Genomic DNA, 18303 nt, shown 5'->3' on the forward strand with positions numbered 1-18303 from the left:
CATCTAAAGTGAGGAGATTTTTTTTATCCAAATGTGCAAAGGTTAACGTCACTTTAATGACATGATGTTCTACAAAAATCACTTTTCAACTCTATGCTGTGACTCGGGAACAGACGAAGTGCTTCGAAACTGCACCAAGACTGATTAGCAGAAGAATTTATGAGTTTTCACAAGCCACCAGCAACCACTTAAATATGTTTGGGTTTTTTTTCTAATTTATACTTTATAATATAATATTGTAGTTCATCAAATTTTTGTCTGGATGGCAGAGCGTCTTTATCTTTCCCACAGTTAGACTGTGAAACTTGTGACATCTATAATCCTGCTAAAAAAATCACTGTTGTTCTTAATATTTTCCTCCAACAACACACACAAATTACAGAAAATCAAGATAAGATGTCTGTAGACATTTTTTTTAAATATTATTGGCTTTTTTTCCATTCTCACAATCTTATTTTGAACATGTTTGCTTGCTGACATTAGGTCAGAGTACAAAATCCAAGTATAAGAAAGTATTAGGAGTTTTTTCAACCTACATAACAAACACTTAACACTTAATTTCACTATACTAAATACATAGCTGCTGGATTCACCTGAGATAATGAATGAGTGGAATAAGACTATATTGCAATCCAGTAATTATTTGTAGAGATCAGCCCAGCTTTAGCACGATGTTACTGTAGTCATATGCAAAAGGTTTTTGGTTGAAGCGCAAATGTTGTGTTTAATGTGCTTTGTGAAGAATGTCCATACACATTGCATACGTTCTTTTCAAGGATTGAACACACTCAAAAGCCCTCGAAGATCTTCAAAGACCATCTTCTTTCATTCTGATCTAGAATCTGTGATCAGTATTTGAAAAACAAGCTGACAAGCAAAAGCCTACAAACATTTTGCTGGACTTTACTGCCTGGCATAAATATAAAATGAATCCACATCAATTAATCTGACTTCAGTTATATTTATAAAGTGCCAGTTCACAACAACACTTACACCTGGTAATATACGAGAGAGAAACCCAACGATTCCCTGTGAGCAAGCGCTTGATGGTATTTTCGATATCAAACCTTTACACATCTCTCCCGGTGGAATCCCTTAATCTCATGTATGCACTCTTTATCTACAGCATTAGAAATGTTTCCCCGGAGTGAGAATGACTGACTCAATCCCAAACGGCTTCAAACTCTTCAACAACCTCGTGTCACTGCCGTCCCAGTGAATCATATCACCTCACCCACGTCTTGTACATACTTGCTCCAGCTTGCGTCATCAGATAAACAAAGAAATAAATAATAAAAAATATCCAGTCAGTCAATCTTTTCTCTGTACATTAGATTTATTTATTTTTATTATTTCTTCTGGCGCTTCTGGATGTGTTGTTGAAATCATTCAGCTATGCTCTTTTTTTCTTTTTTCCCACATATCGTTTAGTGTTCATCATTAGTGACCTTCTCCTGAAGGATAAAATTATAACACAGGGACTGAAAGACATCTCGAAACAGTTTTTGGACTCAGCTAGTCTGAAGATTTCATATTCGGAGTCTTCGTGCATTTTGACCAGACTAATCATGTGTATCAATGATTGCTAAAACATAAAGCTTATCTGAAACGTCTTATCTGAAAAGCTGCACGTTAATACCTGCCAAGCTGCTGGGCTCTCATCTTTCCCCTGCTGTGCGATGGTAAAGATGGCGGGGTTTCCTCTGCATGGAGGGTGATTTTCTGCTTCAGCTCATTACACCTGAGAGAAAACTGACAGCAGGCACAAAGGAGAGAGCTCATTTGAGTGGGCATCGTCCAGTCACCATCATTAGTCTATAGATGCATATCATGTAACTGTGTCTGTGTGTGCATTTTTATACTATGACCTGACTTGTGGAAGGGGGCAAATAAATACTCTTAAATATGTCTTTTTCCATTTATGAATTTGTTATTATAATTTGTCATCTCGCTTGGCATTACTTGCTGTGGAATAACAGAGCAGCAAGAGACACAAACCCATCACCAGTGTGTTGCAGGAAAGTTAGAATTATTGAATTTATCATGGCAATGCATTCTGTATATGAAGTGGTATGGCTGGGTTCATGCAGATAATACACTATATGGATGAGGTAGGGTGTTAAATATGTATGTGGTTGTACTGTACATTAAAATGGATAATTAAATGGATAATTGTATTTCATGACATATGATAAAGCAGTACTTTTGGACAGGTGTAGTTATATAATCATAGATCTAACAATATATGTATATATATATATATATATATATATATATATATATATATATATATATATATATATATATATATATATATATATATATATATATGTATATATATATATATATATATATATATATATATATATATATATATATATATATAACATACATATATATATATAACATATATATATATATATATATATATATATATATATATATATATATATATATATATATATATATATATATATATATATATATATATAACAAAGGACCATGTATTACATAGCCATATTTATTTATAGCATCTATGTACATTTTGTAAGGTGTGATCAAAGCAGATATAGAAGATGAGCTAAACAGAGGTAGGATATAATACGCATTAGCTTCCTCCTACTCCTTTTAAAAGGGGAAATGGTCAACATTTTTTTTTATCCATGGGAATATAATGGCTTTCACTGATTTTGTGTGCATTTGTTTCAATGCGGATTAGATTAGATTGATTGATTGATTAACATATTCATTGTCTCACAACCCTCATAAAATATCTATATATCAAGCACAGCTGGGCTATTTTCCCTGCAGATGTTTACTTGTGATGCTTGAAGTGGATTTTGCTGACACTTTTTCTTCTGCACTCTGAATGCATTTCCCCCTTAAACAGTATTTTTGCTTGATTGTACCACAATTGCTTAAGATGGCAAACATCCAATAAAAACAGCAGTACAGCACAATATAAGCTTTTTAAAATAAATAAATAAATAAATAAATAAAAAGTCCAAGCGTTGTTCAGACTCCGTGGTCATGCTTATGTTGAAGGCTGAAATGCGCTGATCTCTTGTGTCCTTGCCTAAATGTTAATGTTCCCGTTTCAACTTGAGCTCTGTTGGAGTCTCTGAGGAGACTCAGAGCCTCCAACAGATGGTGCTAAACTCTCTCTCTCTCGCTCTCTCTCCGTCTCTGTCTCCCTCATCATCAAGAGTTGGGTGATAATTCGACAGTTATGTCATGAGGTGTACCCGCACCCCAATAAGCAGAGCTGTGATGTTCGCTGCTGCTGCAGACCTGTCCTCTCTGCGTCCCACAGTGTTTCCCACTCTACACGCTGACAGCCAAATGATTTCACTCAGCGTGTCCGTTTGAAGAGTTCATCGGGCGGTTGTCACATCGCTGGCAGCCTCTGTCTGTACGTAGGCTGACACAAACTCACCTTCGAAATGCACCTGGATAGGTGAGAGGGGCGCGCGCGCGCGCACGGTCAAAATCACTTTTAAAGGAGCGCGTGTTTTATCTCCAGGAGTACACTCCTTTTTGGCAGATCACCCTCCGATGCAATTAATCCAGGAAGACGACTTCGCCAAGGGAGACTCAACGCCGACCACCGCAGCACTCCAGTCCGACGGCAGCGCCGGATCTCCGGCCAAAATGTGCAGTGAATGTTACGTGAATCAGTCATTTGTGAACGATGACGGGAGCGTGAACGACCACAAGCCACGGTAAGACAAGCAACAGCTCAGAGACTCCAACAAGTAGCCTCAACCGGCGAACTTCATCCATTATGTGATTGACGAGGATGAAGTTAGATCCTGTATTCATATATATATATATATATATATATATATATATTTATTTATTTATTTATTTATTTTATTTTATTTTTTTAAAGTATATTCACTTGCGGGTTAGTTTGGGATTTGATTCTAAAAAAAAAATATCAGGAAATTTGCCTGTTGAATAATGTGACTGATGTGACGTAAACGTGTTGCATTGTTTTTCTCATCCATACACAATCTGCTCATCCGTCATCACCTGTTTTGTGTCCAGCTGTTCACCGGTGTGCTGTCTCAGCTTTCAGTGTTGGCCTATAGATAACAGATTATCTGCAGCTCATATGAATCCATTACCAGGGCTGGTGATGCCTGGTTTGACCCGTGCACGCACATGCTTTCTTAAGAACATTTGGGATGATTTTTGGCCAAAACAAAAACCATCTTCTCTTAAAAAATGGATACTGAAGCCATACAGATATATCACATGCATCCATACGTGCTGAACTATTTAAATGTAATAACACATTTTTCATGTCTTCACTTATCTTATGAGAGCTGAATGGTGAACTTTACTCCTGGGTTGTATTTGCTTAGATGGATGAGTTAAACAAAATCACAGTATCAAAATCAAAACATCCCCTTCATCAATCATGCATTAAGTTTGACAAGGTTAATGGAGGACCAAAGCTGACAGACACAGTGATGGAGATTCTGTTTTGTGCAATTCTAAGAGCCTGAAAACGTTATTCGTCTTCACACCAAACCAGGTTCACTTGCATTAATAACTACCCTGCAATGAGTCATATTTTATCAAAGGATGCAATATTTTAATTATAAAGGTGATGTGCTGACCGGCGCTGATCATTTAACAAATATTGAAAGCAAGAGTGTAATCTCACAAAAGCATCCATCCATGCTGCGACAGCCACACAGTTAAAAATATTAAGGCATAAATAACGCCGCTCACTTCACTCTGGAGTTTCTAATTCATCTCATTTCTTCAAGCGACAGAATCAGTTCATCTTCCCACATCATCTTCTCCAGCAGTAAAGGTAAAATCCCACTATGCTGTACTTAACCTTCCTGCCTTCTTGGGACCTTTTTGTGCCACTGCTATGTGTTAAATGGCTGCCATTTCCACTGTGTTCAGTGGAATATAACCAAACTTGCCACAGGATAGTTTTTACCTGTCAATGTTAATATTCCAGTGTGAATTCCTTAAATCAGCCTAAAATGGCTGAGCAGCAGAAATCCCCACACCCATCACCCTGGGGACCATTTTCTGCCCATTGACTTCCATTATAAACGCTATTTTTCAACCCCAAATTATCATCATATGATTTTATTTTTTCTTCTTTTCTTGGATGTCAATGAAGACTCAGGGCCTTGAAGTTTTAATTTTTAAATTGCAAAAAAAATGCAAAAAAAATAATGGCAGGTCAAAATGTATGTTGGTGCCAATCTTTGGTCCATCTAAAGGCCTACTTATAATGACAATCACATATTACTTCAACTGGTTTTTTGTGGAAATATTTAGTTTCGTTTTTTGGTTTTTGGGGCTTATAACACAGGGCGCTCATGTAATAACACTGGGATTTGAAGGGTTAAAACAATGAAAATATAATTAAAACTTTACATGAATATTTCAGGGAGAAGTAGTTTTACAAGGTTGGCTAATTTAAAGTGGAATAAAATATGGATATATGGTCTTTTTATGGCGTGGCTGAGAATGGTCCCTAGGGTGATGGGTGTGAGTTTTTTAAAGGATGGCAGGAGGGTTAACCTTTGCATGTTACTCAGGCTTTCGGGCTGCACATTAGAGAGATGTGTCTCAGCATCTGCAGCCATTCAGAAAAACACAGCAGCTGAAGATTCTTTACTTTCTTTCCCACTGGTTGAGATCAACTTTAATCCAAGTTATGAATCTATAGTGATTCATAATCATCTTTCATAATATGAATGATGTGTGGTTGAAGCTGAGCCATATGTTGAACCTGGTGGTGGACAAAATACTCTTGGATATTTTGGAAAAGTGAAGTAATAGTACAACAATGTAAAAAATATACCACTACATGAACATGCCCTGAATTGAAAGAAGGCACTTTGATCTGTGTCTAAAAAGAAAGGGTATTTTTTTCCATTTCATGCAAGCATGTGTATACTCTGTTAATCTAAAGAAACAAACACTTCTGTTAACAAAGTTAAATCCTATTAATAAAGTTGTGGAAAGTACTCAGGTCTGTCTTCTATGGTCTGTAAGCAGCACAGGAGCGACATAACCTTGAATGCATGCTAATTTCTGCTTTTAAGCCTGAATCATCACACAGCAGCAGCATTTTAGCCTGTCCCTGCTTCTGTCCCAGGATAGTGAAGAAGCCACAATGCATGGTGCTTCAGGTGAACATATGTTGGCTGGTTCTTCATTACACAAAGATTTTAGCTGCAAAGGTCATTGTTTGGGATTATCTTTACTAAAAATACAAAAATATAAACTTTACAGTACAATATAAAGTATTCATTAGGGGCATTATCCTTTTTGGTCTGATTTTCTGTAACTCCATACCCAGGCCCCGTCAACTGCACTTTTCCATCCCATGTTTACCTTCCTTGCCTCCTTTCCTTCTCCTTGTGCTTCTTGTTTCCTTTCAACATTGGCTCAACTGGCTTCCTTCACTTTTGCACAACTTTCTCTGCCTTCTGTTTCTTTACTTTTCTCCTGTCCCTCCCCCCAGCTCATCCCCAGCCCCACTCCAGACCAAAAACAGCAGCCGCAGTACTGGGGTTATCTTAGACATCTCTACTCTCAAGATGGAGCAGCTAGAGAGCGAGGTGGCTCCTCTGCCACCCCGTTTCCGCTTCAGAGACCTTCTTCTTGGGGACCAGAGCTTCCCGAATGATGACAGGTAGGCAGGAAGCTCTGCTTATAACACACAAACTTGGCTGAGACGTGGTGTTTGAGGTGGTCAGGAACCGAAAGAAGTAAGCTGAGAAGAAACTGTCAAACTTAAAATTTGTACAATTCTGACAGACGCATCAGCTCATAGACATATAACCTTTATAATGGGTGTTATAGGTAGCCTAATATTTCAGCTGTCTATACACCAGTTTAGCAATTTCTCAACATTGAATTTAGCTTCGTATTTCAGGTAATTGTCTCTTAAATTCAGCACTTTTGCTGTTTGCCTATTACTTTTAACAAATTATTTTGACTATTGACCCTTAGCTGAGCTACCTGTGTTAGCTGTTTATTGCTTTTTACTCATCTAAGTTGAGCTGTTGCAACATTTATTTGTAACTCTTAGGTTTTGGTCATATATAATTAGCTGTTTTGCTATTTGTAGTTTACTAATTTGAGTTATTTCAACATTTAGTTGTTACTTTAAGTATTATAAGTATTATAGCTAACATGCCGGCTTTTTATCCTTTCAATGCACCATTTCTTTACGTTTAGCAAACAGCTGTTTGCCCAATAAGATTGGCTATTGATCTCATTTTTGCTTTACTTTAGTGAATGATTAATGTTAGTTAGTTAACATTATTTGCTAACAAGCACTCTCTCAGCAAGCAAGTGTAACAGTTGAGTTAAACGGTGGATGTTTTTTTGTCAGAATCGGTTAGTTGTCCTACTTTGTTTTGTATCCCAAAGCAAGCAGCTGTAATCTTTAAACAAATGCTGCTTAATCCTCTCCTAATGTGGACTATTTGGGGGTAAATCTAATAATAAAGAAAAGAAGACCTTGGTTTCTTTCCGCACCATTTTGTGAAGATGAATCTACTATTACTAATAACTGTGGTAATAAATTGTCAGATTAATTGATGTTGGTCAGTAGCCTCTATAAAACGTTATGAAAGCATTAAGTGAAGTAGTGTAAAATGACGACATCTAAAAAAAGAGCACACATCCATTATTCCCCCTGTTTTATTTTAAGTGGCTGCTGTTGTTGTTAATTTTTGACTCCAACTGTTTGAATTTTATGTAAGTTATTAGTGTTTTATTTGCAACAGCCCCAAGACATATACAGGGTGAAAAAAACAAGTAAATTGAATTGAATTAAATCTCATCACAGCTCTGTTGGTCGTCCGCGCATGTTGCTTTCACTTATCAAGCGTGCTGATTGCCAGACCTTTTTTTTTTTTTTATTCCTGACAAATACTGTTATTTGGAGTTTAATCCCACTTGATTCACCTCTTTGTAGTTGCTGAAAAGGCTTTGTTCATGGAGTGTTTACCAGTGTTTGCCCCCTCCAGACTTTAGCACGTAGGAGCGCAGTCTGAAGTGTTCTCTTTTTCCGGTCTAAGTGGCGTTTGTGTTTAAAAGGTGCCAGAAACGTAGCAGGATTTGCGGCGCTGTCCGTGGTGCTGAATAAGAGGGAGGTGCATGAGAAGCTGTGGAGCAGGTGTCTGTGTACGTATTTGAAGATTGAAGAAGTTCGACTTGAAACACATTTTTCTTTTCTGCGACAACATTGCGACCTACTTCACTGTCAGAATTGAAAATGAGATCTCTCCGTCGGTCTATCTGTCTTTCCTCATCTTCTGCCTTCAGCGTTCTACTCAGCTGCAGCATCTGTGTGTGATGCTTCTGTTTTTCTGAGATCTGCTTCACTGGTTTCCATCCTGAGAATAAAAAACATTCTACTCTAGGGAATTTAGAGACCTTCTTCATTAGTTTAAGCACAAACTCAAAGAATAAGAATTAGGCACTCTTTTTTCTCTTACAGCATAACGTTTTGAAGTGAATTGACGTTCATAATTTGGGTAAGTCAGCTAAAAAGCTAAAACGTCCTCGGGATGTTTATTCAGTGCATAATCGCGTGTTCTCCAGATGGACCGCTGGAGAGGTATGATCAGATGTAATTTTAGAAGTGATAACAGCAGCAGCAAGCATTTCAGACTGTAGAGCTGTTTGTAATATTTGTCATATCTGTTTTGTTTGATGAGGAATAACAACAAGCTCTACCAATGCTTTTAGTCAAAAATGACCTTTTCTCCAGCTGTCCTCACAGCTATCCTCGTTTTCTCTTCGAGAAAGCTCCAAACCTTTCCAGCTCCTATTTAAATGGTTTCCCGTCTTTTTTTCTGTTCTGTCCCTGCAAATGAGCGCATCTTCTGTCCTTAGGAGATAGTGTTGTTTATAGGGGACTGATGCTTCAGGTTAGCGTTCCAGTGGTCAAGTCAAGAGCTGTGTCTTGAAACCCCAAATGTCACCGGTCACATCTGTCCGGGGAATCATCCCTCACTCAAAGGTTCCTTTCTAAAGGAATCAACACTCAGTAGTGGCAACATAATTTGCCACAACTGAGTCCAATTTCAAAAATATGTCTCAGTTTGCTACATGATCAATGTGTAAAACAACAGAAAAGGTCCACTGCCCAGACTGTCTTGTGTTATATTAAAGCTTGTTTTGTCTGTAGTAGAAAATATCTAAAGTAGATATTAATTGTTTATCTATTATGTAACTTTTAAAGTAGTATAAATGGCTATGATAAAGTTATTTATTAATAGAAAAAGCTGTAAAACATGAAAATACTGTTAAACGTTCATGATCTATGCCCCCCTTTAGATTTTCCAAAGCCTTCCACTGAGCTGGATTGGAGTCTTTGCCAGACCAATTCTGGCCCCCGAGCCTTATGTTTGACTGCCCTGCCTTGACTATCCCCTACCTGATTTTTATCTAAACTTTGTGATCCTGAACACCATGAGGTGTCTTACAGGCAGAGGCTGTGATGTAAGGGTGTTCACGTGCAACTCAGAAGCCACACTGAGTGGCTGTACTGGTGTGGGCGAAAGGGGGTTCAAGAGGGATGGCCTTTCCTCCTATTTTCAAAAGCACTGACTGCTGGGGGCAAGGTCATCTATAAATTAGTACTTCAGACATCGCAAATTTAGAGGAGACAAAGAGGTGGGAGACTGAAGGGAGGGTGACTGCCAGATCAGTCCTCTTGATTTTCCTTTCATCTGCACTGCCTGTTCATTTTTCTTTTTGTAAAAGTGCATCATCTTTCTGTTTTTGTCTCAATCCACCACATCCTGCAGAGCAAAGCGAGCGTCATCACCAACTTGTGTTTAGCATGATCAGACAGAAGAACAGACGGTAAGGCGGCACATTCATTGAGACTGTACGAGCTCCGAGTCATGAAAACTTCCTTCCAACAGGCTGAGGGTAGTCTGCTGACATGCTGCTGATGCCAACAGCAAATTAAAACAAATCCGAGTTCATCTGACAATCTCTCTGATATGGCACAGTGAATGTTTACAGCTTTGTGCTGCTGGAGAGGACCATGCTGCAGCAGCAGCAGTTAGGGTTATTCCTGTCAAAGCAACGTTGCTGTGGCAACAGGCCCGCGCAAAGAAGGGAAAAAATAAAAAATAAAAACGAGCTGCGGGAATATATTTCTAAAAATATTCCAACAAGCATCTGAAAATAAAATATATTTAAAAAAAAACCGCTTCGTCTATGGTTTCTTATTTTTATCTTCTTATCTTTATCGTGTCGTTTCATAAGTTAAAGCTAAAATCAGTTCATCCTCCGGCAGTGCTGCGCTGGTATTTTAGAGCTGCAGTGAGGCACGTTGGTCATCTGTAGGAATTCAAACTGGTTGCACGACGCAGCTACAGGTGTCCTGCACGATGGATCCGGAGATCCTCATCCCAACCTGGAGGTCGGACACGTTTGGTAGTGGTGACGCCGGGCAGAGGTAGGGCCACGCGGAGAGGAGAATTTACCCTCCGAAGTGCGCACGATGTCCAAATGTTAATGGAAGTGGATGCGCCGGTAAAGAGGCGGGAGAATAATGCTGTCCACGGCTTTTTTTCCCCTTCTCTTTGCTGTGAATTATTATTTTCAGGCGGGAAGAGTCGTAGTTATTACGTATTAGGAGTTATTAGGAGATAAGCAGGAGTTTGATAAGAGGTGGAAAAATAAACAAACAAAAAAAAAAACCTTCCTATTTATTTATTTATAGGGGCCAGGATCAGAAAGTCATTTCTTCTTTACGCATCGACACTTCTGCTATTATAGAAAGTAAAACGGTATCTTAAGGTCGCTATTGTGGATTATTATGTTCTCAGTTACTCCTGTACTTCTTTTGTTCAAGTGTGAAAACCCCCACTCGCGAATTTGCAAGGTGACTATTTAAAGTAGTCGAAAACGGAAAGGTCTTCAGTCACGAAAACGCGCAAATGTTGACTGCTGAGACGCACATGAACTGAATCTTTGTACATTTTGTTTCAGTCGTACCAATAATTGATTTGTTTTAGCGGTAATTTAAAAGTCAGCTTAGTGTCACATAAATGAGAAGAAAAAACAAATTAACTGAAAGTTTGTAAGATTTTTGGGACTTTTTGCTTGAGGACTTTTTACATATATATTAATCCATATATTTTCTGTCAATTGATGAATGGGCCTTTTGGATTGGAAGCAACAGGTCTATGCTGTTATTGATGAACCCCTCGAGCTGCATTGATTTAATGAAAGCAAGGCAATGATCACACACACACACTCGCTGAGCCACAAGCAAGCGTTTAAAAAGATCTAATTGGTCACAGAAGTGTGCGTCTTGTTGCCTGAAACTCCGACGTGACACTGCAGTATGACTAATATCAGACCTCTTCAGTTCGTAATTGTGTGCTCAACAGGAGCTGATTAAGGGCCATTACTTGTACCCATTAGGCCTATGTATGCGTGGGAGGGTATAAGGACGCGATAGACAGACAGACAGACACAGACAGAGATCAATCTGTAGGACTCTCATATACGACAGCACAGCCTCTCATTTGAAGTGTTTCTGCCTCCAGAGCCCATTTCTGTCCCGCTGCTGGCCCCATGTTACAGATGTTTTTAGTTCTCATCGCAGAGCGGTTCTCTCAGTTTTTTTCACTGAAGGGTTTCCATCACTGTGATGTAGTTTTAGTGTCGTGAAGAACTGTAATAGCCATTTTAGTGCCGCATCCAACAACCCACACCGCCCTTTCCCTTCCACTGTGATCCTTTCAGCCACAAGCCAAAACTTGAGATTAATGGAGCATCAGTGAAGCGTTGCAGTTTTTCACCCTTTCTGAAATCCTGCTAATCTCTCTCATGCCTTCCTTTTCATACCTTCCCATGCCCATGCATCAGAAAATAGTACTGCAAAGACAGCACTGAAATTCTCTTTCATTCATAGCGATCAAAGGAGTTTTTGCACTTTCTCTCTTTTTGCCACACAGCAAGAAGCTTGTTTTTAAACCTCCTGGTTCACTGTTGTTTTCTTTACCTGTGTGGGTTTCCCCTGGTGTTCTGGTTTTCTCTTTCAGTCCAAAAACATGCTTGTTAAGTTAATTTGTGGTTTTAAATTGGATGGACATGTGGATGTGAGAGTGTGTGGTGGTTGCCTTTCTTTCTGTGTTAGCCCTGTAATAGTTTGTGCTGTCCTCGGTTCTTCCCATCTTTCAGCCCGTGTCAGCTCAGCTAAGATCCAGCCCCTTACAAGCGAGATTCTTTTTCCCAAGGAATCTCTCCTAATCCCAGCTAGTTTGGATTTAGCATAATTTGATGAGGTATACAGCGCTGTGCAAAAGTCTTGAGTCACTCTTCATTTCCTAATACTTTACTAGGAAAATGAGAAACAGATGCAGTGATTTATTGAGTTGTGCAAACATAGATGGAAATAAGGTAAATGAGATAAAACAGAGTTGGTAGAATTCTAACAAAAGTCAATATTTGGTTTGACCACCTTTAACTTCAGCACAGCCTCAACTCGCTTAGCCTAGCCTTCTTGTCATTTCTTTATGTAGTCTTCAGAAATAGTTCTCCAGGCTTCTTGGAGGACATTCAAAGCTCTTTTATGGATATTGGCCACCTTTTGTTCCCTTCTCTGTCAATATGATCCCACACTGCTTCAATAATGTTGAGGCCAGGATAGGACGAGGCCAATTCTCAGCAGATCCTGGTGTGTTTTAGTTTTCACTGTGTGGTATGATTTTACTGAACTGTGTTTGGGATTATCACCTCGCTGAAAAATGAAGCTATTGCCAAACAGCTTCCTTAAGAATGTCTTCTTGACAGCCATCCTTGTACTGAGACCATTTCTGATAAGGTTTCATTGGATAATTGGAAGATGGATAATTGGAAGGGCTAGATGCAACTCCCAGGTCTTTTGTCAGGTCTTTGCTGGATTTACCTTCCCTATTTCTTAATGACATGACTTTAAAATACTGTTCATCTGTTATAGGTACTTCATTAGACCTGCCACTTCTGATTTTATCCTCAGCTATCCTGGACTTGACTGTCCAGTTTCTTCAAACCTTGTTTCCTCTGCAACACGTTTCCTCAGATATATACCAAGTGTTTAGCTAAGAGCTCTCTGGGAATCACCTTGTTGCTTCTGGTATGTGTAGGCACAATGTGAATTAGTGAAAAAACAGCAAGAAAAACTTTGAAAGACCTTCAGAAAGTCTGGTGAACCTTTCCTCAAGACAACCTTAAAGAAGTTGTAAGTCTCCCTCCTTCAAAGAGAAATATAAGAAAATAGGAGTGACTCAGAACTTTTGCACAGTACTATATTGACTCAAGCATCTCACCAGCTGGCACGAGTAATAAGCCAAGCGATACAGTAGCAACAGCACAGGCAGTCAGTTGTTGGCAACAGGGTCTTACATTTGAAGTGTCTTCTTTTTGGGAGTTTTCATGTTCTCATTGTGCCCGTGTTGTTTTTCCTTGGGAGTCACGACAGTTTGAAAAAAATGTCACAGGCACTCAAACTAGATTGGACCTCCACATCAAAACCTGATGGATGGGCTGATGCTGTCACAGGGATGCAGGAGGATCAGTCTTTGACAGCTTTGAGAGTGCACAAACGCAGCTGTGTGGGGAGATGCAGTGATTTCTAATTTAGCATAAATATGAGCAGCAACAGGATTAGGATGAGAGATACTGAAAATGTTACTAAGGCATACCAGAATAAAAATGAATCTCCTCACACTCAAGATATTTTCTCAATAACCACAGTTAATTTGTAAAGGAGTCACTGATGAATATACATTTTCATCTTCATTAAATCATTCTTAATAGCAAATACAAACGGGTGTGCACAATGTCTCGCACAACATGTGTAATCCTTCTGTGGGATGGTGCAGAAACAAATCTAATATTCATTTATGCACAAGCGCGTCTTTTCATTCCATTTCTGGATGTTGGATTTCTCATCATAAAACATGCTTTGGTCTGATATGGAAATCTAGCAATGCCACTGATAGATGTCACTGACACAGTGATATCTGCATAAACTGTTCCCATCTACTATATGACCTTTTTAATGATGATATCAGAGGAATAGAAAAAAAGGCTCTGTTCTCTTCTCTTTTCCTTTTAAAATATGAATGTTGTTGTCTTGCATACAAAAAATGTGCAAAAATATTTACCTTCGTCTCTTTTAACTTCACTCCTGGCTAAAATGATGCTCCACTCTAGCAGCTGCTCTTTGGTTTCTTCAGTTGAAACTGCGTGGCCTACAGGAGTCCTGTCATGTAATTGGAAACTAAATCAGACACAGATAATTACATAACTCTCCTCAGGCAGATAATTACAAAAACAGCATTATGAATATTCATGCTGTATTAAGGTCGCTGTATTGAAAAACATCTTCGTATCTCTGTTAATGCTGCTGATTCTTGTGTGACTGTCTCTCTCCCTCTCTTACCTGTTAGGGTGCAGGTAGAGTTTTATGTGAACGAAAACACTTTCAAGGAGCGCCTGAAGCTTTTCTTCATCAAAAACCAAAGATCAAGTAAGTGGATGGTACCGGCCACCATCTCATGTTCTTACGATGAGTGCTGCTTAATTGAAAGGGCACATTAAAGGGCAACGCGACAAAAGCAAACCCAGACAGCTGTGCATAATAAGACCCAAATGTGTAAAGAAGGGGAAATAATGATTGAATATGTACATTTGCTGACTTCTAAAGAACAGTTTTAAATTTTCATGGTAGTTATATATTAATTTTAATATCAATTAAAAATCCAGAAAAGACTCATTATATGAAGAATTGTGAATTGATTTGTATGTCACTGAGTGAAATAAGTATTTGATCCTCTACAACCCAGCCAGAATTATTCTGATTCCTGCAGATTGGTAGTATGTGTCAATTGCAATCAATCAAAAAATCAGCCAAGCAATTAGAGATGGTCCTGATCTCAAGTCATTATGTGTATAAAGCACACCTGCCCACAGAATCTGTTTCATCCATTCCAACTGCTCCACCACCATGGGCAAGACCAAAGATCTGCCAAAGGACATCAGGGATGAGATTGTAGACCTGCACAAGGCTGGAATGGGCTACAGTTGTTGGTGTGATTATTCAGAAATGGAAGAAATATAAAATGACCATCAGTCGCCTTCAGTCTGGAGCTCCATGCAAGATCTTGCCTCATAGGATGATCACGAGAAAGGTGGTGGATCACCCAAAACCACATGGGTGGAGCTTGATAATGATCTTAAGGTAGTTGAGGCCACAGTCACCAAGAACTCCACTGGTAACATACTACTACACTGTAAGGAATTGATATAGATTGATATGTTGCTGCACCCTGCAGGGCGATCGTGGCTCAAGAGTTGGGAGTTCGCCTTGTAATCGGAAGGTTGCAGGTTCGAGCCCCGGCTTGGACAGTCTTGGTCGTTGTGTCCTTGGGCAAGACACTTCACCCGTTGCCTACTGGTGGTGGTCAGAGGGCCCGGTGGCGCCAGTGTCCGGCAGCCTCACCTCTGTCAGTGCGCCCCAGGGCAGCTGTGGCTACAATGTAGCTTGCCATCACCAGTGTGTGAATGGGTGGATGACTGGATATGTAAAGCGCTTTGGGGTCCTTAGGGACTAGTAAAAGCGCTATATAAATACAGGCCATGTCCCCTGCTCAATTGGGCACATGTACAGGCCCATCTTAAGCCGCGAGAGTTGAGACTCTGGTGTGGAATTTGTGGTTTTCAGGGTTTCTATCGTCAACTCGGTTTCCCTGGGTCTTTTCCCACGTTGTAGTTGTGTGTCTTATTTTGAATGAAATATTTAATAATAATATGATCCAAAGAACACAATCCCCACAGTCAAGCACAGAGGTGGAAACGTTGTGCTTTGGGGCTGTTTGGGGCAATCCGATGATGGACACCTTCATCGGATTAATGGGGCAATGGACTGGGCAGTGTACCATAAAATCTCTTCTCTCAGCCAGAACACTGAAGATGGGTCTTCCAGCATGACAGTGACTTAAAAGAAACCACAGAGCCAACAAAGGAGTGATTAAAGAAGAAGCAAATTAAGGTGATGGAGTGGCTTAGCAAGTCTCCAAATCTCAGTCCTGGAGAAAATCTGTGGATGGAGCTGAACCTTTGAGTTGCCAAGCAGCAACCACGAAACCTAAAGGATTTAGAGAGTTTCTGTAAAGAGGAGTGGGCTAAAATTCCCCCTGAGATGTGTGAAACATGGTGACCAGCTACAAGAAACATATTGCCGCTGTGCTTTCCAACAAAAGTTTCTCCCCCAAGTATTAAGTTAGACTTTGCTTAAGAATCACTGACATGAAAATCAATGATATAATTCATGTAATTTGTTTTTTCTGGATTTTTGGTTGATGTTTTGTCTCTCTCCAAAAAACTATAAAAATTATAAAAATATTTTAAAAATTAGAGACAAACTTACAAATTCAGCCCGGGATCAAATGATTATTTCCACCATTGTATGAGAACACCTGTGGAGAATCCCAGATGTTTTTTCCTTACCTGTCAGAGATTTACTCTGAAGAAATGACACTGTGTTAAATACAGTTTAAACTTAAACACAGGAAAGCCTATGTACACACTGTCACAATAAATCTTACTTACAAATAAGATTTATTTATACAAATCTTATTTTCTTTTGCCTTCAGGCCTCAGGATTCGTGTGTTCAACTTTTCCCTGAAGCTGCTCACCTGTCTGCTGTACATCATCAGAGTAATGACAGACAACCCCGCTCAGAGCGCAGGCGCCAGCCACAGCGCTGCACAGCAAAACGCTCCCAGTGGCAACAACAAATGGTTTGTTTAAAATAAAGGTTTTCAGGTCAAGTCGAGGATTTTTATCAAGCACATTCTAACGCAATGTTATCACAACACTCTCAAAAAATGAAAAAAACAATTATAATGTTAAGATTTGTTATTCATCCATTGCAGTTGATTAATTCTTTAAAGGAAAGCAACAAAAAAAGGTGAAAAAAGAAGCTAAACTGCAAATAAAATGCCGAGTACTGAGTACTGAATATAAGGTTACTGGTTAAGGTTGCTCTGCATATTATATGTAGGAGGACTGTTCCACAGGTCGGGATCATAATATCTATTTAGAAGCCCTGGAGTCTGCGTAATCACAGCAACAGCAGCCTCCTTTGGTGTCATTTAGATGACACAGCATGCTCATGTGCGATACTATATATAGGATACTGTATCTATTGTACGCATCATAAGACCTAAATGTCACATACTATGATTTACTCATGAAAGTGGTCCCTTTCTCATTTTTTAAAAACCAAATTATTATGAATTGAATAAATATTATGTGTAAAACTGCCAATTCTAGAGCTGCTACACGCAAACGAGTGCAGACCTCCCAGTTTGCATCTGTTCATCTAGAGTCGCCTCTCAGTGACTCTAGATAACTTTAGGCCAGTCAGTGGTGATCTGTAGAGGTAATGTCTCATTCCAGTGTCTGCCCCATCAACTTTTTGCTGTGCTTTATCTATCTGCTGTTGTGACCATGAATAACTGGTAATCAGAGTTTGATTCCACAGATAGTCACCTCAGAACAAGAAGCTCCTGGGCTTGACTCCACCAGCAGTGTGGGGCCTTTCTGTGTGGATTTTGCATGTTCCCTTTGTGCTTGCATGGTTTCTCCCAGAATTAGTTTGGCTTACTCCCACAGTCCAAACATCAGGCATTTCAGTTTAATACTAATTCCAGTGATTCTAAATTGGCTGTAGGTGTGAGTATAAAAGCGTTTTGTTATATGAGAAATATAACAAAGGTTCAACTTTGATGACTGAAGATATGTCTTATAGGACCAATAGATAAAGCAAAGATTTGCTTATAGGACAGAACAGGAAGCCTTTTCTCTTTTCCATACAGTTATCTATGAGGAGCTGGCCAGCTCCTTTGGGTGGTTAACTTGATTAATTGGCTTGTTGTGTGCTTTAATTTTTACACAAATCAAATGATCATTAATAAATAAATGTATGTTTCATATTTAAGTTTTTAAAATTTTTAAAAAGTGTGAAAAGATCTAGCATTCTATTTTAATTCAGTATGAAGATTTAGGAACTCATACTTTGCTTTAATAAACTGACGTGTCTACGATCTAGTTCAGCTGCAGAAATCCTCCCATGTTCATGTTTCACTTCCTGCTATTTTGCTGCCTTCCTCCCTTACCATCATCACTACTCCACAGTGTCGACTGTCAGTGGAACGGTTCAGTGCAGGACAGAGAAATTAACTGGTAAGCAGCAAAAGGTGTGATTTCTTTCAGCTCTTTGTTTG

At 39.2% G+C, this 18303-nt stretch overlaps 1 protein-coding gene across 1 annotated transcript in view; it reads left to right on the forward strand.

Annotated features, from left to right (window-relative positions):
- Positions 1–6569: 6569 nt before the first annotated feature.
- The window catches only part of kcnt1a (potassium sodium-activated channel subfamily T member 1a), a 37316-nt gene continuing 25582 nt past the window's right edge, over positions 6570–18303 (forward strand). The window contains exons 1-4 of the mRNA XM_080874560.1: positions 6570–6679; positions 14463–14542; positions 16668–16815; positions 18215–18262. Of these exons, the coding sequence (XP_080730686.1) occupies positions 6585–6679; positions 14463–14542; positions 16668–16815; positions 18215–18262 (371 nt within the window). The 5' untranslated portion in view covers positions 6570–6584. The remainder of the gene's footprint in view (positions 6680–14462; positions 14543–16667; positions 16816–18214; positions 18263–18303) is intronic.

Source organism: Rhamphochromis sp. 'chilingali' (assembly GCF_963969265.1).
Source record: "Rhamphochromis sp. 'chilingali' genome assembly, chromosome: 2".
Taxonomy (NCBI): Eukaryota; Metazoa; Chordata; class Actinopteri; order Cichliformes; family Cichlidae; genus Rhamphochromis; species Rhamphochromis sp. 'chilingali'.